The sequence below is a fragment of the Panthera tigris genome, chromosome C1 (genome assembly GCF_018350195.1).
Source record: "Panthera tigris isolate Pti1 chromosome C1, P.tigris_Pti1_mat1.1, whole genome shotgun sequence".
Classification (NCBI taxonomy): Eukaryota; Metazoa; Chordata; class Mammalia; order Carnivora; family Felidae; genus Panthera; species Panthera tigris.
In genome coordinates, this window is record NC_056667.1 from 176,629,480 (window position 1) to 176,652,812 (window position 23,333).

The 23,333-nt window shown below is 39.5% G+C and overlaps 1 protein-coding gene across 4 annotated transcripts in view; it reads left to right on the top strand.

The window, feature by feature from the left end:
- MYO1B (myosin IB) overlaps nt 1-23,333 on the top strand; it is a 187,585-nt gene that overhangs the window by 130,741 nt on the left and 33,511 nt on the right. For all 4 annotated transcript variants that reach the window (XM_042994938.1, XM_042994939.1, XM_042994940.1 and 1 more), the window contains exons 12-17: nt 4,313-4,399; nt 5,027-5,092; nt 14,352-14,456; nt 17,305-17,367; nt 20,894-21,094; nt 22,247-22,473. In XM_042994938.1, the coding sequence (XP_042850872.1) occupies nt 4,313-4,399; nt 5,027-5,092; nt 14,352-14,456; nt 17,305-17,367; nt 20,894-21,094; nt 22,247-22,473 (749 nt within the window). The remainder of the gene's footprint in view (nt 1-4,312; nt 4,400-5,026; nt 5,093-14,351; nt 14,457-17,304; nt 17,368-20,893; nt 21,095-22,246; nt 22,474-23,333) is intronic.

Genomic DNA, 23,333 nt, shown 5'->3' on the forward strand with positions numbered 1-23,333 from the left:
TCAGCACAGGCCCCCATGTAGACCATTAGCAGGGACATAAGGGATGAAGGAAGACGCCATGGAGAAGATAATTTCTGAGCCAGCCTTGAAGGATTTAGATGAATGAAGAATGGGCAGTAGGGGGTTTCAAAAAGAAAACTGAGAAAAGCCAAGTTTGGAGTCCACATCAGGGGGAGGGGTGGTCTAGCTTGGCCGTAGCTTTAGACACGCGAAGGGGATTCAGAGTAACGTGGCTGGGAAGGTTCAGTGTGGCGGTGGTTCTCAAACTTTAAAACTTGAGTGTACCTCAGTGCCACCTGAAGGGTTTGTCCAACACGGTTTGCAGGCTGTGCCCCTAGGCTGCTGTATTCAGTAGGCCTGAGGTAGGACTGAAGAATTTGCATGTCTAACAAGTTCAGAGCTGCTGCTGCCGGTGGTCCAGGGACCACATTTTGAGAACCACTGTACTAAGGTCACACTGAGTTTAGACGTTTTCAATAGGCAGAGTGGGGATCGTTAAGTAAAAAGTATTGCGATGAGAAAATGCCTCCTGTTTAAGAAGGTCCTTTAAGAATATCCACATGTACGTGGGTATATATGGAATATATATGTGGGTAAATGTTGGTCTGTTTTTACTGTGTGTTTTACTCTCGCTTTTTAATCATCCTCTCCGGAAACCGGGCCCAGGTGCGTCTTACTTTATAAGCTTGAGTCACCTTACATCACTGGGTTAAACTTTTCCACATTGTTTTAACCTTTAGCATAAAAGAATTTGGCTTGAGGTCCTCGATTTTTCAGTTCCTTATTCAAGTTCTTTTTTTTTTTTTTTTTTTTTTTTAATGTAGGGTTTAGGTTTCTACCAGTCTTACTGCCTAAAACGTTTTGATTCCAGCAAGAACTAATTTGTTTTATTAATGTTTCCTCATAGCTTCAGTTCTTGGACCCCATCATCATCCGTATTGCCCCATTCCTCATTTTGCCCAAGGCATTTAGATCTTTCCTCAGATACAGTGACTCATGGTGAAATGATAGGAACTCAAGACAGAGTTGTAGTTCAGCTTTTGCCACATCCTCTCTCCTTGGCTTCCAAGCCCTCAGTAATCTGACCCTGCACCCTTTCTTTATCTCAGTTTATTCCCTGCTACTTCTATAAATGCCATGCTTATTTTTACCCGGTGCCTTCGCTCTTCCTTATCCCTTCCCCACATGGCGTGGCTAATTCTTCCTGCCTGTCTGAATGGTCCATCTAATTACCCCTCATCCAGGAAGATCACATAGTCCCCCTCTTCTCCCTTCTGGGAATTCGTTTTTCCCCTGCTGTTGGACACTCGTTCTCTGATTGTTTCACTCATGGATTTGGTCTCCACCACTCCACTGTAAGCTGCTACAGGGTAGGCCCCCCATGGCCATGCATCTCTTGTGTTTCCACCTGGGCCACACCTAATACCAGTCATCGCTGAAGCACATTTCACTTGGGATTTTTTCAGTGCGCTTCAATGCCGCTGTAGAAGTGCAGTCTCTTCATGTTGTGCTTAGAATCTGAGATGGTGAATCCATGCTGTCAGTGTCGTCCTTCATTTCTGTACACCTTGTTAGTGATCCTTAAATGAGAATAAACATTCCTTCCCGTACTGTGGAGGATGTTATTATGGAGATTTGGTGGCATGAATCAGACTCTAGAAATCAGGGCTGGCAGATTGGCAGCCCCTGGTACCAGATATAGCTCAATAGGCATATTTTATTTGATGAAAGGGTTGTTTTGTTGTCTTGTTGTTCTGTTTTGTTTTGTGTGCTTGCTTTTTAAATTTTGAATTTGAGTGCCTTTAATGTGGAATGCGTCTACAGATCATACTATTTCCCATTCATTTCTGTCATGTAGTCCCTGGAAACATTTGAGTTTGAGACTTCTGGAATAAGTATTTGTTCGAAAGAAATAAAGAAGATGAACATGGGCTGTGAATGCATTTTAAAAAATATAAAGGAGTTTGCCAGAATGAGTTGTCACTATTAGTTCGGTTGCATATTGAAATGGTGGTTTGTTGGAATCAGCACATAGCTAAAAAAAACTGGATGCCATTATGATGACATTTCTGTTTATAAATAGGTAATGTTTTGAGGTTATGCAGTGTTTTGAGATAACTAGAATTTACGAAAAGAAAGGGGAAAGGATTAAGAAAGAATTCTATAGGCTCACAGGTGGGATAGGAAAAGGATACTTCAGAAATCGTAATATAAATACATGTATAGGCTTACTCTGTGCCAGGTGCTGTTCTAGGCACTTCTATGGCCTATGTGAAGAAAGTAAAAGCTAGAAGGAGGGTAGAGAAAAGGCATTCATCTAAATCCAGGCTTCTTTCCCCATTTCAGCATATATATGCATTTTCTGCAGTGGAATCATTAACCACTGTTACCCTCCAAGATGACATTGTGTGCTTGGGTTTTATTTTTTTTGTGCCAATTAATTGATGGATTTTCTAGGGAGAGGTTCAGGATTAGCATGGAAGTGTCAGATGAACTGGAAAGGTACTCTAAAGCTACGATTTGTTGCCAACGAAGGGCCTATGTTATTAAAGCTGTTACACTTCATTTAGAAAGAAATGTGGGAAAAGAATTTCTGTATAATCTAATAAGTTGTGTTCTTTATAACATAAAAATGTAAAGCTTTAATAGTAATGCTCAAATTTCTGCTTATAAGCAGTGAAATGCATGCATGTGGCCAGAGTGTTAAACACAGCAGCAAACTGGAGCGACTAGGTGGCTCACTCAGTTGAGCATTCAACTCTTTTTTTTTTATGTTTATTTATTTTTGAAAGAGGGAGAGAGAGCACAGGAGAGGGGCAGAGAGAGGGGGAGAGAGAGAATCCCAAGCAGGCTCTGCACTGTGAGTGCAGAGCCCAACTCAGGGCTTGATCTCATGAACTGTGAGATCGTGACCTGAGCCAGAATCAAGAGAAGCGTCTGACTCTTGATTTCAGCTCAGGTCATGATATCAGGGTTGTGGGATCAAGCCCCAGTCGGGCTCCGTGCTGAGTGTGGAGCCTACTTAAGGTTCTCTCCCTTTGTCCCTTTCCTCCACTCATGCTCTTGCTTGCTCTCTCGCTCTCTTTGTAAAACAAAACAAAACAAAACAAAACCCAAAATCCCAGCAGCAGACCATCTCGCTTTCCTCCCCGGAAGCTGCTGGCGCTCGGGCCTCCCCAAGAGCACTGCATCACATTGTTGGTGTGCACTAGCTAAATGCTCGTGGCACCCGATATGTGCAGGGACTCTTAGGTGCTTCCTGGCAAGGATGACTTTCTCCAGGGTGTGCCTTCTAAGTCAGGGGTGGAGAGACTATGTCCTCTGCCTCTTCTTTGGCAAGTAGCTCTGAAGAGCTTCAAATAAATGAATAAGCAAATAAAAGCATTTATTTGTATTATACAGTATATTGCCCACAGTGTATCGTGACTCTAGCCTCTAGATGTTATGGAATATCTTTTTTAAAATGTTCGGAAGGGGTGCACCTGGGTGGGTCAGTAGGTTAAGCATCCGACTTTGGCTCAGGACATGATCTTGCGGTTCATGGGTTTGAGCCCCGCAGTAGGCTCTATGCTGACAGTGCGGAGTCTGCTTGGGATTTTCCTTCTCTCTTTCTGTCTCTGCCCTTCCCCTGTTCATGTTCTATGTCTGTCTGTCTCTCTCTCTCTCTCTCTCTCTCTCTCTCTCTCTCTCTCTGTCTTTCTCAAAAATAAATAAACATTAAATTTTTTTTTTAATGTTGAGAAGGTTGAATGAAGGAAAACATTTCTGAATCACATCAGTCAAAACCATTTTAATGTTTTTCCGTTGAGTTTCCTTTCCTACGTGTAGGGGTTAAAAAGATATAGTCACTGTATTAAATAGACAGATTTTTATTTTCACAAAACATAAGCATTTTCCATTTTCTTACCTAATGTTCATAGTGATCATTCTGTGATAACTGTGTAACTTCCCTTTCAGTAGGCTTTCATTTCTTTTTCTTACTATTCCCCTGTTGTTGGACTTCTAAAGTGCCTCTGATTTTTCTCTGTTCTGTAATACAGAGATGAGTATCTTTATGGAGAAAGTGTTTGCAATATTTAGAATTAGTTTCCTGGGATGCAAAAAAGTATAATGATTGAGGATAAATAATTTGCTCAATTCTCTTAACGGTTTAATTGTTCATCCAGAGTATAGTAAAAACTGGCTCTGAAAATAACTTGAAATACAAGAACTTTAAATATTTAAAAAATACCTTTATTATTTTATTGAAATTAAGCATTGTGACAATCGTGGGTGTTGAGTTTTTCTTGTCTTTTTTTTTCTTTTTCAATAGGCATATTATGCCCGTGATGCTCTGGCTAAAAACCTCTATAGCAGGTTATTTTCATGGTTGGTAAATCGAATCAATGAAAGCATTAAGGTACTGAATCTCTGCAACCAGATAAATCAGCTATAATAGATGTGTTCAGATTATAAACGTTAAGTTAAAGATATTTTAATTTTATAATCAGATAAGACTGTTCCTTGAAAATAATTTACCTTGCATAGAATTGAAATTTGTCAGGACTCTGTTTTGTTTTGCATAGATGTTTTTGTGAGAAATCTCACCGGTCAGTGGCCTCATGGGTTTTGCAGAGTTAACTCTGAGAGTCTGCATCCCAGGTCATGGTCGTGGCTCATCTAACTAGTTGTACACACTTGGCTGAAAAGGTCACTTGACCTCTCAACCTACTGATATGTTTGTCAATAAAATGAGGGTATTGGAGTATTGGGAGTTTGAAAGGCCCGACCTATTGTAAGATTCAGTGATTGTTTATTATAATTAGGTATCACTAATGCCTTCTTTAAATAAGTCATCTATCATTAAAATTTCTGGAAAATTCTATACCAGTATCCTATGTCATAGATTAAAAAACAACAACTAAATTATAGTTATTCTAGTTGTGAAACACAGTTAACTTGTAACATAAGTCTATCTTCCTTAGTATGCTTTTAGTGTTATATTTCAGGCCTAAATTCAACTCATTATTTTAAAACTTTTTTTAAGGCACAGACAAAAGTGAGAAAGAAGGTCATGGGTGTTTTGGACATTTATGGTTTTGAAATTTTTGAGGTAAGCTTTTTTCTATTCTTTGTATTGTTTCTATTCATGCATAATAGTTGGAAATTAAATCATATATTCTATAGACAGCATTTAATATATAGTTAATATAACTTTGAATCTACAAAAAACCTCTGTGCTGATGTAACAAAACTTGTGTGTGTGCGTGTGTGTGTGTGTATTATATGTGTGTGTGTTTAAGTGCTGACAGCCAGCATTTTGGAGACAATGCTGTTTAGGAAGAACTTCTTGTATCAGTATTTGACTTTTGTAATTGCAGATTCAAAATTCTTACTGGGCAATTTCCAACAAGGTTTATGGACATTGTGCCTGTAGTCATTCAGTCATTTGTAGGAAAGTGAGACAGGATGATGCCATGAAAAAGCCAGGGACAGGAGAGCCAGATGCCAGTCTGGCCTGGCCAGTGCTGGCATTTCATCCTGATGGGCTCAGGCTCAGGGTCTGGATTGCGTGATTTGTTGGGTCTTATCCAACTGCAATCTTACAGTGTGAGTTCTGTTGCAAAGATTGAAAGAATTTCTGGTAAACTTCATAATGAATTTTTTAAAAAGACTGCATGCTTATTACAAATTAAATACTTAAAAATTATATACTTATATTGGAATTTCCTATTTATCCTTTTGCTTTGACATTTAGAAGTGTTTTAAGAATTTTTGTTTCGCTTTGCTTTATTTTTTTGTTTTTTTTTGTTTTTTTGTTTTTTGCTCCTTTCCCCATTGTAAGGATCTTTTAAAACTCTTACTCTTATTTCTCCGGAGTGGTATTTTAGTTTGGTTCAGGAAAATAACAAGTAGATCAGGCTCCTCCTCTCTTCATTCTCCCCATAAGTAATGATTTGTGAATTCCTTTAAATAACCAGGCCCTGCCCAGAATGACCACCAAAAGTGTTTATGTGTTCCAAATTATCAGGTTCACAGAACAGAAAAAAAAACATCAGCCCCCTCCCTGCAGCTAAGCCAGGACTTTCCAACAAATATCTTTTTCTTACATTTATTTTTGTAATAAATTTTTGTAAATCAAGATCCCTGCTTGATCATGTACTGTATTTAGTAGCCAGGGGTAAATCATTCTTGAGGGCTGACTGTATGCAAGCATTGTGGGAAGTGTTACATATATTGTCTGATTTAATTTTCACAAGCACTTCATGAAATAGTTACTACTATTCCTATTTTACAGGTGAGTAGGTGAGGCTCTGAAGGTCAAGTCACTATGCTGGAGTTACATGGCTACAAAATGGCAGACTCAGGACCTAAATCCTAGGCCCCCTTCATAAATAATAAAAAACCTCTGATAGGGCCTTTTTGTTACTTTTCTCCCCAAACTCACAGGGTCCCCAGTACCTGGAAATAAAGGAGAAAACCCAAACATGATAAGCTTCTCAATCCCTATTTCTGTACCATTGTTCTCATTCCAAACTGACCAGCATGGGGAACACCCCTGGAGTTCTTCTGCGTGCTGGTGGCCAAGCGTGGGACACCTGTGCTGTGTCCTGCCTGCTGCCCCCTGTCCTGCCGACCATTGAAAACTGTTCTTCAGCACAATGTCCACTTGTATTGATGCCTCTTTAGCAGACTACGCAAAAGAAAGTTTCTGGTCTCGTGGCAATAGGGAAGAATTTGAGGTTTGTGTGTGAGGAGAACTGCTTGAGTATACTCAGAACTCGTGGTGATGAAATTAGTTTCTTTCTAGCAAGTCCTCAGGTTACTGTTACCAAAGGGCAGCCTGTCAAAATCATTGTTTATAGTTGGCAGGGAAAATGATTTCTTACCTAGCACACTGCTGATCTATATTTAGATGGTTTCATGAACAGGACAAAAGTAGAGATCTTACTAGAAAGTTAGAAGGAAACACACACACACACACACACACACACACACACACACACACACACACACACATTTAATGATGTATCTAAAATCAAAGAAACTGGTTTTATTTTATTTTTATGTTGCCATAAGAAGATTTATTGATCTATTAGGCCAGGTGCCTAATGTCATGTCACAATACATGAAAACTTTTTTTAATAGGATAATGGGGTCATGAGGGGACATCAGCTTGTCTTCACATTCTGGTCTGTCCTAAGATCTAATCAGCCATGTGGTAAGTGACCACACAGCACTCAGGGAGCTGAGTTATACCCCATGAGCAGTTTAACCATGCCTAAGTGAGGAAGTCATTTGTCATTATTTATTTACTGCCTAATAGGAATCATATTCCTGCGGTAAACAAGACAGCTGTTCCTTCCCTGCATGGAGCCTACAGTGATATTAGCCAACCCTAAGATGGAGGGTCTGTTCCTGGCTGAGGGCACATCCTATCTGGTAGGAAGGTCTGATCAAGAAACTAGGTTACTTTTTAAAAATGCGTTTGCTACAGATCTAATCCAAACAGAAGTTAGAGGGGCGCCCGGGTGGTTCATTCAGTTCAGCTTCGGACTCTTGGTTTCGGCTCAGGTCATGATCTTGTGGTTCGTGAGTTTGAGCCCCGTGTTGGGTTCCATTCTGTCAGTGCAGAGCCTGCTTGATACTCTCTCTCTTCTTCTCTTTCTGCCCTTCCCCTTCCCTCCCTCCCTTCCCCCCACCAAATAAATAAACTTAAAAACAACAACAACAACAACAACGAAGTTAGGTGTTCTGAGTGGACACAACCTGTAACTTGGGATGGGGTAAAACATCCTGTAGCAATGTGGGAATATTTTTTACTTAATGGCCAATTCAGGTTTCTCTCCAAGCCCATCTTTATGCCTGTGCTTCACTTCTGCAAGTTATATCCTGAATTGTCTCAACACTGTTACAACTATGGACTTCAGTTATGAAAATGCCTGCATTATATTTGAAAATGCCCTTCTTTCTTCTTCAGAAGAATGTTCCAGCTCAGTAGTTCCTAAACTTAGCAGCATGTTGGAATCACTTGGGCAGCTTTACCCAAAAGCAAACAGGTTATATTTTTATTCTTTTTAAACAGAACTTTCGGGAGAGCCTGGGTGGCTCAGTTGGTTAAGCGTCCTGCTCTTGGTTTTGGCTCAGGTCATAGTCTCAGGGTTTGAGAGTGCAAGCTTGGGATTCTCTGTCTCCTCTCTCTGCCCCTCCCCCACTCGTGTTCTCTGTCTCTCTCTAAATAAATAAACTTAAAAAATAATAAATAGAACTTTTGGCACGGCATAAGGAATATAGTCGCCAATATGGTAATGGCATCCTATGGTATATGTGCTGCCGAAGCGAGCACTAATGGCATCCTATGGTATATGTGCTGCCGAAGCGAGCACTAATGGCATCCTGTGGTGACAGACGGTAGCTACCCTGGTGGTGAAAATAGCACAAAGTATAGACTTTTCGAGTCACTATGTTGCACACCTGAAACTAATGTAATGTGTGTCAACTGTACTCAAAAAAACCAGAAATTTCAGTCAAGGCCAAATTAACCAGTCATGTCTACAGCAGATCTTATGATGGCCCTAAAATCATGAGAAGTTATTTTTCCTTCTCCATGCAATAGATGCTTTGATTTTTTTTCCGTTTCCTTGAGAGAATTAAGACTTGTCTTTCATCATAACTAATTGTTCTCTGCATTTTCCTGTGTAAACTTTCTCAGGTTAATCTTCCAAACATCTTGATTCTTAGTAATCTGCTTCATTATTTATTTTACAATTAAATTTATTTGGGGGAGCACAGAATAGAGATTTGGGTGTGTGCTTTTAGATACTTTTACCTGCTCTTTGATACAGAATTAGAAATGGTTTTTTTGCTTGTGATTTATTCACATGCGCACCCTAGATGCCATCCCATAGTTTTCCTGGATTCTCAGCAAAATTAGAAAACATGGAAACATCAGGAAGTTCATACTGTTGAACATAAGGAAGCCAGATAATTAAGGACTTAAAAGTACCACAAGCTGAAATATAAGGGCTCAAGGTCTGACTTAGGGAGAAGTATTCAGAATCCTCATCAGTGCATAAATGAAGATTTCTGTGATACTGTCTACCCCAGCGAAAATAAACTGATAGAATATAATGAAAATTCTGCCTTTACTTTCCTTGAAATTGACTGCAAGAATTAAGGGTTCTGCCTTGTAGAACACCCTGGGCATCACTTTAAAAATTGGACAGTAAAGGTCCAGAGAAGAAAAAAATTTTAATGTCTCTAATTCTGCCTCATGACCCCATTGACAGTTCCCATGAAAACACTTTTCAGCTGAGCTGGTGGAAACCTTTCATCCATTTTGGTCCGTCTCTAAACGGAAGAGGGAAACTGATGCATTAAACCATGGGATGATGACACATGGATTTGACTGCAAAGCATTCCAGGGCCAGCTGTGTGAATAGCCCTGCCTTGCTGGCCGCATGTGATCTGATGTCAGTTTGGAAAACAGATTAGTGGAACACTGATACCAAAAAGAAGGGGAAGTGAGTTAAAATCCACAGAGAGGAAAAATCTAGCCAGAAATCCTTATTTAACGTCAGTCCGACTTTGTAAGGGAAGAGAGTTACATAATCCAGACACTCCAATTCCACACAATCAAGTTTGGATGTTCTTATAGCTGATCTCTGAGAGACGTTCGTAGCATCACCATAAAAGAACAACAGCTATTCTTTTTAAAAAATTAAATTCAAGACTAAGTTGAGCCATCTGAATCGATTTAGCTTCTTGCTAAGTGCTTATCTGGGAAGTACTACAATTGGCAGGTAGTTTACTGGGAAAATTAATAAATTATTAGTGTGCCATAGGCCAAAACAGAACAGCAGGCTGGATATTTCACTTTTCATACAATGGAGCTAGTTTCGTGCAGGCAAAGGGCTAGTTGTTTTGAAGGGCTAGCTCTTTATTCATCTTGCCCTTTTGAGCCTCATATACATATATGAACCTCATATACATATATTGTATATGAACCATATACAGTAAAGATATGATAGGCTAGATGCAATGATTGTTCCAAATCAAATGACCTAATAGTTGGGTAAGAGTCAGTATAGCTTGGTAAGTGTGCCTCGTGGTTATGAGATTTGTTTTCTAAATTGTTTTTAGAAGAAAATTGATCCTGGTTATAGGCAATCCCTTCTGTTCCAGCTTTTTTCCTCTGATTTCATTCTCCATGTGAATGAGAGAATCAATGAAATGCAAGAGAACTTGAAGAGGAAGGAGAAGATTTAAAGTACCCCTTAGAGTGAAAATGGAGGGAAATAATATGGTTCATAATAGTATGGACGTCATTACTCTTGCTTTAACCTTTTAAATCAACGCTTAAAGTATTTAAGAAGAGCACTATCATGCTGTTTTTCTTAAAACTTACCATGTTTGTGTACTGGGAAGAAAAATGTTACGTATTTAAAGAATACAAGACTGAAATGTCTCCCTGTCTTCTAGTGTATAAGATATCATTAGCCTCCTCTGTTGCCAAGAAAATACAAAGAAATTAGTAACAGGCCAGTATTTTTGATCCATCTTTCAGAATCCTTCCAAGCAGAAAGTTCATAGTTGATACTTAAGAGCATAAACTAGTTGTGAACTTCATTGGGGGGTATGGTTTGCTGTTTCTTTGATGTTGAAAAGGTGGACTCAAACTCAGGAATTCTTGACAGAAACCCTAGACTTTAAAGTTTTGGTATATTACATACTTCTAAACCTACCAAGTTCTTCCTATCCCGGTATACTCTTGGTGACTACAGTGTAAACCAGTATCAAACGTAGACACCTTGCTGTTTACCTGTTTTTCCTAGAGCAGTCCAATGGGGGTGGGATGGTTCTGGGCTCCATTCAGGGAGATGGTATAATGGAAAATTCTGGATGTGCGTATTTGAAGATGTTCCCCAAAGTTTTAGTTTTCTCCCTTAGCCTTTGGGGATAAATGTGACTTAGACAGTGGAGACACATTCCATGCATGGGGCATGGCTGGAGACGGGAGGGGAGATGAGTCATTCAAGTTCCTGCCCACTTCCTCCTTAGGAGACTTTGATTCATGAGACTGACATGTGGGAGACAGCGCCCAGCTCAGGGATCTCTGGCCACCCACGGTTCTCGACACACAAAAAGCATCCAAATATCAAATTGCTTCGGGGCCTTTGTATTCATGTGATGGTTCCTAGATCCAGTTTAGCTGTTTTCTAAAGGGAAGAAGGACCCGAGTGGAAAACCCAGCGGTGTTTAGTGCCTGTGTACATGAAGTCACGCTCAGAGCCTGTGCAAGGTGCAGCTATAGGAACTGCTACCAGGCTGCTCCTTAATTTTTTTTTTTTTTTTTGCAAATTATAAACTTTTGCATGTTATTTTTAATGATTCGTGAAGTCCTATTTCCCAAAACATTTGGACAATGTCAACAACTCAAACACAGATCATAAGAAATGCGATGGCCTTCATTTTTGGCAATAATGATTGCTCTGGTGATTTGTAACACGTTTTGCAGGCTGTGAGGTATGTTTGCAATAAATGCTCAGATATTTCTGTGGGGAAGTAAGCTGGTTTCTGCCTTGGTGATTGTGCTGTTCTATTTTGTTTTTGTTCTTTAAGCAACAGGATAAGGTAGGAGAGACCAGTTTTTTTCTTAGGCTGTCTCCAGAACGCTCTCTCCTTACCACATTGTTTATGTTTGAAGGAGAGACATAGCAGGGACAGCACGGGGGGGTGAGGGGGAGTGGGGTGGTGAGAAAGAGGAGCTGCTTCTGGATCTTGCTGGATCTCTTCACTCTTGTGGTGACCTGCTAATTGCTTCTGTCTCTGACTCCCTGGGGCGATGGGTTATACATACACGTTTTTCCTGATAATTCAGAATTAGACGCATTAAATCCTGAAGCCTTGGGACTTCAAGCAAGTCACATGAGGTATTGTCTGAGTCAGACTTTTTATCCTGCGTAGCTCACGCCTCGCAGAACCACAGTTCAGACACCACCTGTAGGTATTGTAGACCTGTGGTTTGAACTGGTTGGACGTGTGCCTTGATTTCGGAGTTTTATGCCAATCAGAAACATAGCCCGAATGGTAAAATCTGTCATTTGCACCAATGAATAACTGTCGATAAGTGTTTACTGTTAGAAGTTTATGGCAAATTAAGAACTGATTGCATTTTGTATAATCTGTCCCTTTTTGCACCAGAATGCAGTAAGTATGAACTGTTTGCAGTGACAGTCTGTTGCATGCTCCTGTGTTAATGGCTTCTCCAGCTGTGTGGATTTTGCAGTAAATGGCCATTGATTAACTGTGTGCAGATATGAAATAGAGAATTCATACAGGAATCTTTAAATGTTGAAGGGAAATCTAGTTGAGTTCTAACTTACTCCTTGAGTGGTGTTGTAATTGTGAAGCTTTGCCTCTGATTTCTAACCTGCTTGTGTGTATTTCATAGTCCTGTTGCAGAGCGTACTTCAAGCTGTTCATGGTCATGTGATGTGTCCAAGGACACTACTTATTCTCCACTTCCTTTTCCTCATTAATTACCATATGAAGTTCAGCATCATTTTGCTTAAATGGCTCCATGAGCATAGACTTATTAAATTAACAGGAAGGATTTACTCCATGAATTTCATGGAAACCCATTAAAACTTTAATTTTATTTGTAAGTTTAATTTGGGGTAGTGGTATTATATAAGGATATATTTTACCAAACTAAGAAACCTAGACTTCCTCATTGAGAAATGACCTTATCCTGACCATAATCATAATAAGGCATCTATCCCAGATGGGCTTGTGCTTCTGACAAAAATTGTTAAGTTCCAAAGATTAGAACACATAGCTTTTAAAATTTTATGTGAAAATGAGTATTGGGGAAGGCCCTTTGTACCTAAGACTGTGTTTGTCTTGAAAATCAGCGTGTGCCCTTTAGCAAGAACCTGCAACATTAAAATCAAAAAACAAAATAGCTTTTATCCTTGACCAGATTTAGCATTAAAAGATTAGTCAGTGATAGTGTTTATGTGTCATTTAAGGTTTAGAGTTAGAAGTTTTCCCTGATTAATTAGTTCATCACTGGTGATAGGAAACCCTTAGCTGACTTCCGGCAAAGAATGTGGTCAGATACTGCGTGACTTTTTTGCTTTCGTCACTCACGGAGAGATTCGAAGGCCAGTTGCTCTGTGTTTTCACAGGAAGCGACGAGCTTCAGTTTCACGCCTGGACACTCCTAGCTCATTAGGCCAGGAATAGCCACCTCAGTGGGACAGGAGTCAGGTTTATCAGTGGTGAGGTCATTCCATCCCTTGCTCCCATGGCTGCCATCTCCTGTCTGCAAAGACATATGATAGAGGTGAAGAGAACATGTTTTCTTACCAGATCTACCTCTTCCGGAATGGTGTGGTTCTTGGCGAATTGTATTCATTCCACAGGCATGCATTTTGTGCCCTCAGTATATATGTCAGTACCTTAAACCCTGCGGATTGTTCAGAGATGATTTAGGTGTGGATCTTGCATCGGAGTTCATAGGAGGTAACTCTAACATGAAGAGAAACTGCTGAGGGGCCGAAGGGTGATAAATATGTGAGCCTTCTGAGAGAAGAGAGATTGTTTCTCGCTGGGGAGATGATTTTGATGTGCTGATTCCCTTGGGTCTCTTATTTTTTAGGCACTTCACTCATTCATTCACTCATCAAGTACGTGTGGAGAACTTGCTAGGTGCAAAGTCCTGTGCAAGGCATGGCCTTACATTGGTCAGCAAGAGAGACACGTGGTCAGCCCTTGCCCTTAAGGAACATACAGTCTAATGAGACAGATGAGGCTGAAACTAATCAATACATGTGTACACATATGCACACGCACACACGTATATACACACAGCATGATTTTTTAAAAAGTGCTGGTATCTAAGAGTTTGAATGAGGGAGCTGACCTCAGAAGGGGGCAATAAGTGGTCAGGTCAGGAAGACTTTCTTGGGCTCTAGAGTTTCACCTGAGAATGGAAGATTGAGAACTTGGGTGACAGAGATTCTAAAGCTCACTGTTCCTTTTCTGATCCTTTAGGAGAAACTTTTTTTTTTTTTAAACCACATGTAGAGTGCTTCTCTGTCAACTAAAAGTCTTCATCTTTCAAATACTGCATAACGTGTGTATACCTCATTCATTCACTTGACTCGTGAGCCATTTCTTGAGTGCCTGCGGTGTGCAAACCCTCTGTGTGCTGGGCCTCGGTGTCCCAGGAGCTGTGTGCTGGGCTGCAATTAAATCTGCGAGATGGCGTGTGATGTCTCTTATGGATTGAGCTGTTGGAGCATCGCTGCTGTGGGACAGCTAGTGCATGGTTCATAAGGCCGTTTTCATTTTTCTCCATATAGGACAACAGCTTTGAGCAGTTCATTATTAATTATTGTAATGAAAAGCTACAACAGATCTTCATTGAACTTACTCTTAAAGAGGAGCAAGAAGAGTATATACGGGAGGTAATGTTGAAATATATGTTTTTTAAATGTTCCTTTTATACTCATAATACAAATTGTGGATTTCGAAGCCTATCTAAACATGATCCTAAAATCAGATTTATCTGAGTTTAGCCATGTTGTGTCTCTTAAAAACCCATTTGTTATGACATCTAAGCTACCTGGGATTATCTTTGCTGCTCTGCTGCTAGTGCCTCGAACAATGCCTGGCACATAGTAGATGCTCAGTAAACATCAGTTGACTGACTTGAGTCCTGGTGGATTCTAGTGCAATGATGTAAAATAATAGTGTGTTTAAAAAAAAAGAGTCTGAGATGAATGGACCAACAACTGTGACATCCATACAAGGAAACACTACTCAGCAATTAAAAAGGAACAAACACGGGACGCCTGGGTGGCTCAGTCGGTTGAGCGTCCAATCATGATCTTGCATTCATGGGTTCGAGCCCCGTGTCGGGCTCTGTGCTGACAGCTCAGAGCCTGAAGCCTGCTTCGGATTCTGTGTTTCCCTCTCTCTCTGCCCCTCCCCCACTCGTGCTCTGTGTCTCTCTCAAAAATAAATAAACATTAAAAAAAAATTTTAAAAAAGGAAGAAACGCCATTTGAAACACCAGGGATGGACCTGGAGGGTATTATGCTGAGTGAAATAAGTGAGACTGAGAAACACAGACACCGTATGATTTCCCTCCTGTGGAATCTAAAAAACAAAACAAATGAATAAACAAAAAGCAGTCTGATAAACACAGAGAGCAAACTGATGCTTGCCAGAGGGAAGGTGGTGGGGGATGAGCAAAGTGGGTGAAAGGGAGTGGGACATACAGGTTTCCAGTTATGGAATGGATAAGTCACAGAAATAAAAGGCCCAGCGTGGGATAGTCCATGGTCTTGAAGTAGTGTTGCATGGTGACAGATGGCAGCCACACTTGTGTTGGGCATAGACTAAGGTATAGACAAGTTGGGGCACTAGGTTGTACACCTGAAACTAATGTAACAGTGTGTCACCTCTACCGAAAAAAAATTTTTTTAAGCCAACAAATACTTGATCATGTGCTCATCTGAAGAATTTTAATCATGGCTTTTCCAGAGTAAAACATATTAAACATGAAAGGAAAAAAATAATAAAATAAAAATGGCGATCTGTTGTCCAAAAAAAAAGGAAAGAAAAAGGAACAAACAATTGATAAACACCATAAAATGAAGGATTCTCAAATGCACTAATGCCAAATGAAGGAAGCCAGACTCAAAAGTCTGCATACTGTATGATTCCATGATATGTTGTTCCAGAAAAGGCAAAGTGACAGAGACAGAAGAGTTGGTCATTGCCAGAGGACGGGAGTCGTGAGAGTGTGACTACCAAGGGGAAAAACAAGGGAATTTTGTTGGTGGTTACATTACACCATGCATTTGCCAAAACTTATGAGAACTATATACCCAAAAAGTCAGTATCACTCTATAAATTTGAAAATATTTTGAGGCTTTGTTCAATCTTGAAAAGCACTGATTTCCTAAAATTTTATAATAAAAACAGGTAATATTTATTGAGCTCTTACTGTATTGCCAGGTGTTGTACAGGTGCTGTGTATTGATTATCTCAATGTAATTTGAAAGTAATCAGAAGTAGTGTTTACAAAGTCCTTGTATCCTTAATTGTAAAACCATACTTGGTTTTCATCCTTTCATTTTTTAAATAGTTAATGTTTTTGGAAGTATAAAATTATTTCAGACAAAAGGAGAAATCATTATATTCTGCATATGTTGTATTATATTTTTGTTTCCTTTTCATTTATTTGCTTTAATATGTGAATAATGATACTACCTATTTTTCTTCATTTTCTATAGCATAGTTGTAAATCATTAAAGACACTGAATCCTTTTTTTTTTTTGCCTCAATATAGATTTTTCTAATGTGATTGTTATCCCCAGTGACTTAGTAAAATGACCCATCTACTTGAAAGCTACATCATAAATATTTCATCTTTCTTTCAGAATGATCATCATGCTTTAGAAATGTTTTATACTTTTCTGGCACTTTTTTAACGTAAACTTCCTAAAAGCCAGATTCATTCCCCTCCTGTCTTCTCACCATAAAGAGATTGCCCCAAATTTGATGTGTAACTTAAAAGTTTGTACAGATTGTCTGAGACACGTCTAAGAATATATAGGAAGATCCCTAGCTTGCTGTATGAATTAAATTTCTTCCCCTTAGAGGAAAAATAAATGTTTACACTTATGGGCAGAGTATAAACAGATCCAGAACGATTACATTTAGCCTCACAGATTTGGCTTTGTAGCTAGCATTAGAACCAGTGGGTTGGTTTTTGTGTCTTTCCTTATGTTGAAAATATTTTGTCTTAGCACTGGGATATTTTTACATTTGAAATAGTCAACTGCCCTACAACATGGGATTGACTCTAAAATTAATTTTTTCCTTGTGATTACAAATCAAGAACAGAAAAATGTAGGCCCTAGATTCCTGGGATCAAGTTCTGACTTATTTCCTTATAAACATTGTAAATATACACAGAGTAATATTGACCCAAGGGCCTGTTGAGTCCGTGTTTGGCACAGAGCCAGGGGAGTGCATGGGAAATTGTCACAGATGGCAGAGTGGAATGAGGGGCAGTCTCAGAACAGGTCAAGGGTGTTCCTTCAGTCACATCGTGTCAATGGCGGACTGCTACAATTAGGGAAGTTTTGGGAACCGGAAGATGACATTTGCTGCATTATTGTGTAAAGGAAATATTCAGAGAGGAAGTGAAATATATTAAGATGGCAGAGTCTGTTTTATAGATGGTGGTGTTGTAGTATCATCATCGTATGGAATCTGATTTTGTTCTGCTTTCTTTCTCAGGGCATAGAATGGACACACATTGACTACTTCAATAATGCTATCATTTGTGACCTGATAGAAAATGTGAGTATTAGGTATAATTTTCTAAAAAATTCTCAGTAATAATTTACTGCTTACAGAAGACCTCACTGCCTTGGTGTCTTCATGATTTTGACACTTCTGAGAGCTGTGGAGTTCTAGAGACTTTATTGTAGCCATGAGGAATCATACACAGTTCTTGAACACACATATAGACAGCTGGACATTTTGATCCTTGGCTAGGATTTCCTGTGCTCATCTTGTGGCCGCATCACAGAGCCCTTTAGGGCATTAATATGCCTTACATGCATCATTCTTTTCTGTATAACTGGTAACCCAGGTCCGGTCCACGGCTCCTGGGAATATGAGCACCGGTCAGAGGAGGCTCTGAAAAAAAGGTTTTCGCCAAATCAAATATCCATTTCATTTCTAAAACTCTAGTAGCTTCTTCATATCCCGTTCAATGGTTATTACCAAAAAGATAATTATTGGTGAGGATGTGAAGTAAAAGGACCTCTGTGCACTCCCGGTGGGAATGTAAATTAGTGCAGCCATAACAGAAGGTAGTATGAAGGTTCGTCAAAAAATTAAAAATAGAACTACCATATGATGGTAGCAATTCCACTTTGGGAATATATCCAAGGGAAACGGAATCAGGATCTTGGAGAGAGATATTTACTCCCATGTTAATTACAGGGTTGTTCACAATAGCCAAGATATGGAAACAGCCTAAGTGTCCGTCTATAGATGAATGGATAAAGAAGATGTGTGTATATACAATGGCATGTTATTCAGCCACGAGAAAGAAGGAAATCCTGTCATTTGTGACAACGCAGATGGACCTTGAGGGCATTACACTAAGTGAAATAAGTTAGTCGGAGAAAGACAAATGCATGACATCATTTATATGTAGAATCTAAAAAAGCCAAAGAAATAGAAGAGAATGGCCATTGCTGGGGGCTGGGAGTAGGGGAAATGGGGAGATGTCAGTCAAACGGTACAGACTTTCTAGTTGCAAGATGAATAAGTTCTAGAGATGTAATGTGTAGCATGGTGATTACAGTTAACAGTGCTATATTATGTATTTGAAAATAGTTAAGAGGGTAATTTTTAAATGTCCTCATCACGAAAAAGAAATGGTAATTATGTGATGTGATAGAGCTGTTAACTAAGGTTATGGTGGTAATCATTTTGCAATATTGAAAGGGTACCAAATTATCGCCTCGTATACCTCAAACTTACACAGTGTTACATGTCAATTATATCTCAGTACAGCTGGGAAAAAATTTTAAGTAAATAAAGAACAGGGGCGCCTGGGTGGCTTAGTCAGTTGAGCGTCCGAGTTCGGCTCAGGTCATGATCTCACGGTCTGTGAGTTCAAACCCCATGTTGGGCTCTGTGCTGACAGCTCAGAGCCTGGAGCCTGCTTTGGATTCTGTGTCTCCCTCTCTCTCTGCCCCTCCCCCATTCATGCTCTGTCTCTGTCTCTGTCTCTCTCTCTCTGTCAAAAATAAATAAACATTTAAAAAAAATTTAAAGTAAATAAAGAACAACAAAAAAACATGCCCTTCAAGTTAAGATAAAGGAAGATGAAGGGACAGTCATGGGAGCTGAGTTAAGTAGGACCCCAGGAGTGGCTCAAGTATTGACCTAGCCTTGGTTCAGAGAACCTATGCGGGGGATGTCTTGTGTGTGACTTTGCAGGTGGCCAAGAGCCATAGGATTTTTCAGGTGACCACATTTGTCTGTATATATGTGAAAAGGCTTTTGAAGTCTAAAAAATTACTAGATATGTCTTAGATTCCAAAAGGTTACTAAATATTTTATTTTTATATCATCGTCTGTAGTTTATTATAAATGAATTGACTGCAGGAAGATTGATTTGTATGTGAAAACCTGGAAAAACTTATTTTATGCTTAGGATTACTCTCACTCCTGGCTTTGATAACAAAGTTATTTGAAACAATGCATAACCTTTATTGTCCTACAGTGGTTTTAGTTGTCAGTGGTAGGTGAGTGCTGTGTTTTAGGAATAGAATCATAGGCACTACATGTCCCAACAAGTGCCTTTCACAAGACCTTTTGGAAATTATATAATTAGCCAGTTATCTCTTCTCTGTTTTCAAGATATTCCTGAAAGCTGCACCTTTAATTAAATTGAATATGCTGAAGCGTTACTGTTTTTCTATTAATAAGTAAACTTCGTTTTGAAAAATCTGAACAGTGTTGGAGTGTGAACACTAATGTTCCATGTAAGCAGTTCAGAACTCTAATATCTAGGAAATCAGTAGACTGACTGGAAAGTTTTCCTGGTAAATTTTGTGGAACCCAAATTGTGGGAACTTGACTTCCAGAAGTCATGACTAGCACATTTTCCTTCATAAATAATAACCTTGAACTTAATTATTTCCCTTCAAGAAGGAAAAAAAGAGAAAACAGTGTTCATACACTTAGTTTAATTAGATTATCTCAGCCCTAAGCACCCTTGCACATATGTTTGAAGAAACTCGTGTTCACATAGGAGCCTGGGCACATAAAGGAAATGTTTCCTTCCAGCGTTACCTAAAAGTAATGTTTACTCTGGGGTTGTTATGAACATACTTGATTCCTGAGAGTCCACACTTCCCCTGGGTTTTGTGTGGAATCAACAAATCCTGGTCAGAGGATGTCCCGGCCTTGTGAGGAGAAGGAGAGAGGAACCCGGGACTCTTGCCTGGTGGATGTGGGTGGGGCTGATGGTCAGTAGAGTGGATTATTCTCTTGGGAATGGAGACATATGAGCCTGTAGGGGCAATCCAAGGAACAACGGCCTTTATTTAGCAAAGTAGAAGATTCCTGATTTTTTACTCCTTTTAACTGGGCTGGCTGCTCTTGGGATAAATACAATCATAGGGTCTGAATACATAACAAATTCTCACTCATGTTCAACACCCGTTTTGAAATTTTATGTGGAATACGAATTTTATTCTAAACAGATACTCTTGAAATACAGCTTGATTGCATTGATCCCAAATCACATCTTTTTTTTTTTACTACACTACAAAATAAACCGTATTTTGAACACATGAACAATTTGAAAACATCTGAAACCAATTTCCTTCTCAAGCTATGAATCAAATAATGGCCTTAGAAAAGACTGCTTTGTGATTTATGACCACATGTTGTAGAGACAGCATTGTCACATTAGTTTCTGACGTTTAGATTTGTGTTTGAATGTGTTTTGAATATGAGGTCTGACTTGCCTTTTTCGAACAATGTGAGTTGCAGTCATCAGCCCGCTGAGGTGGCTGAGGTGACTCCATAGGTCCTGTTCTGAGGGCGGAAGGGAATGGGGAGGGCAACTGATACAGACCCCTCCTCCCCAACATCACACACACACCTGGGACACTGTGGAAGGGGACCGACTTCTGTGGCTTTTTGTTACTTGTTTTGATTGTCTGCTTTTCGTTGTAACTGAACGGAATTTTCTCGTGACTAAGTTTTTTAATTGTGTTTGACGGTGTAATTAGGAATCATTATGAAAACAATACAGTGAGGAAGGAAGGAAACCTTTTTACTTCCTTTCTCGCAGAACACAAACGGAATCCTGGCCATGCTGGATGAGGAGTGCCTGAGGCCTGGCACGGTCACCGACGAGACCTTCTTGGAGAAGCTCAACCAAGTGTGTGCCACCCACCAGCACTTCGAGAGCCGGATGAGCAAGAGCTCTCGGTTTCTCAATGACACGTCCCTGCCTCATAGCTGTTTCAGAATTCAGCACTATGCCGGCAAGGTATGGGGGAGCCATGAGCGCTCAGCGGGCCTGCGGCTGTTCCCCCGAGGAGGCCGTGCCTCAGAGGTAGCGTTCTGACCAGTGCCAACTCGTGAGGAGAAGCTGAGTTGCTAGAAGAGTAGAATCAGTAAATGTTCAGTAGAAGTAGAATCTGGGTCATGTTGAGCAAAATCTTACTAATACTCAGAGCTGAGAGGAAAGCCAGTGGACTTCATGAGAGAGTTGGAATGTATTTTAAAAGTCGATTTTGTTGTTTCTCAGCTCTGAGATATCCTATAAAAATAGATCTGTCAACATTAATAAAAGGAGACGTGGTGGTAAAAATTAGGAGACACTAAAGACTTACAATAAGGTTTTACAAGCACACAAATATTATGAGTTATTAGATTGAGATTTTGAAACAACAGTGGGGAAATACTGACTTTTTAAAAAAAGCATTATTCATTTGCTTTTGTGAGGGAATTTTATACCATCTAAGATACATAAAAATGTTAAAAACAAATTTGACCGTAGCTTGATTTTCAGAGTCCTGAGAAAGTATTGATTGACATTAATACCTCCTTTCTTCTAAATAAGATTACAAACTTCAAAGAGGAAAACATTCTCAATTATGTAGCTAGTAAAAATTAAGTATATAGTATCTGAATTACTGTTAATTTCAAAAAGTTGGAACTTGGTACTTATTCCCCACCCCCCCAGCTTATGTTACTAAAAGATACTTTTCTGTTCAATTTCTCTGCTCACCTAGGATGTCTGAAAATATCAGTGCTATCTCTATTTTCTCCTATCTACTTAAGACTAGAATTGGCATATGTGAACTTAAAAAAAAAAAAAAAAAAGTAAAACCTCAAAAATGTGCTCAAACACCAAAAAAGCCTAAAATCCTTTGAAAATGTTATGAGAGCATTTTTGGAGTTTATTCTTGCAAATCCTGAAGGGTAATAGAATTTATTTTGAACTCTTCTGTGATTTAGACAGATGGAATTTAAACTTGGAGGCTAATTCGGTATTAGGAGTGTGACTAATGTGTCGGGGGTTTTTTGATGGAGAAAGAGGAGGCGGCAATAGAGATAGTCCTGGAATATTTTTAATGGTTATATGACGTTCTGGAGTACAGTTTATCAGCTGCGGAGTCTCTTGTGCTACTCGTAGGTGCTGTACCAGGTGGAAGGATTTGTTGACAAAAACAATGACCTTCTGTATCGAGACCTGTCCCAAGCCATGTGGAAGGCCAGCCACACCCTCATCAAGTCTTTGTTCCCGGAAGGGAACCCAGCCAAGATCAACCTGAAAAGGCCTCCTACAGCAGGCTCTCAGTTCAAGGCATCCGTGGCCACGCTGATGAAAAACCTGCAGACCAAGAATCCAAACTACATTAGGTATTTTTGGCACATAAAATTCTCTGACAAGTTCATCATGAAGGCACTTTCAAGGAAGATCATTTTCCTGTTTGCCTTAATCTGAATTAGCCCCAGCAGAGGATAACTGAAGCTCTTACACGTCGAATAATGTGGTATCTTGGGTTTACTTAAAAAATACTCCAGTGCCCTTTACCTGCCTTCAAGTAAGGAATTTCAGAATGGGGGAAAAAAGTGTGGTGCGGGATGGGAATAGATATTTAATGAAATCGCATTGTTGGGTCCTAGGGTTCTTAACTTTCTGTATCTCTTTTTTGTTTAATGACAAATTCAGAAATGTATACTTTCTTTCTGGTAAGGGTTTTGCATAATACTCTTTATTGGATTCGTTTTGGATTCTTGTTACATTAACTTAGAATGCAGCATTAAAGCAAGTGGGGCTTTAGTTAGAACTTTGGTGTTAGAAAATATGTGCCTCTTTCTTTCCTAGGAGACTTGTAGATTTGAAGAAAGGAATGACTCCCCAGACAATCTTACATTTTTCAAAGCAACAGAAAGAATTCCTTAAGAAGCATCTGGTCTCTTTTTTCTTTTTCTGGGCATCTTAGATCTCAAGATTCAGTAAAGACCAATTAGGATTAGAGTTTTACATGTGTGTATTTGGTGAACTAGATAATAGGAGATGTGTGTCTAACAGGTCAGATTTCATATAATGCATACACACCCACACATACCTTCCATAATTGCCTTTGCAAATACAGTTGCGAGGAAACTAGCGTGAAGAACATTTTTGTGTCTGGCTTGTTTACCAAATATTGATATTAGTAACAAATATAAAGAGTCAGAATCCCCTGGTTTGATTGCAGTCAGTCAGGTTGGAG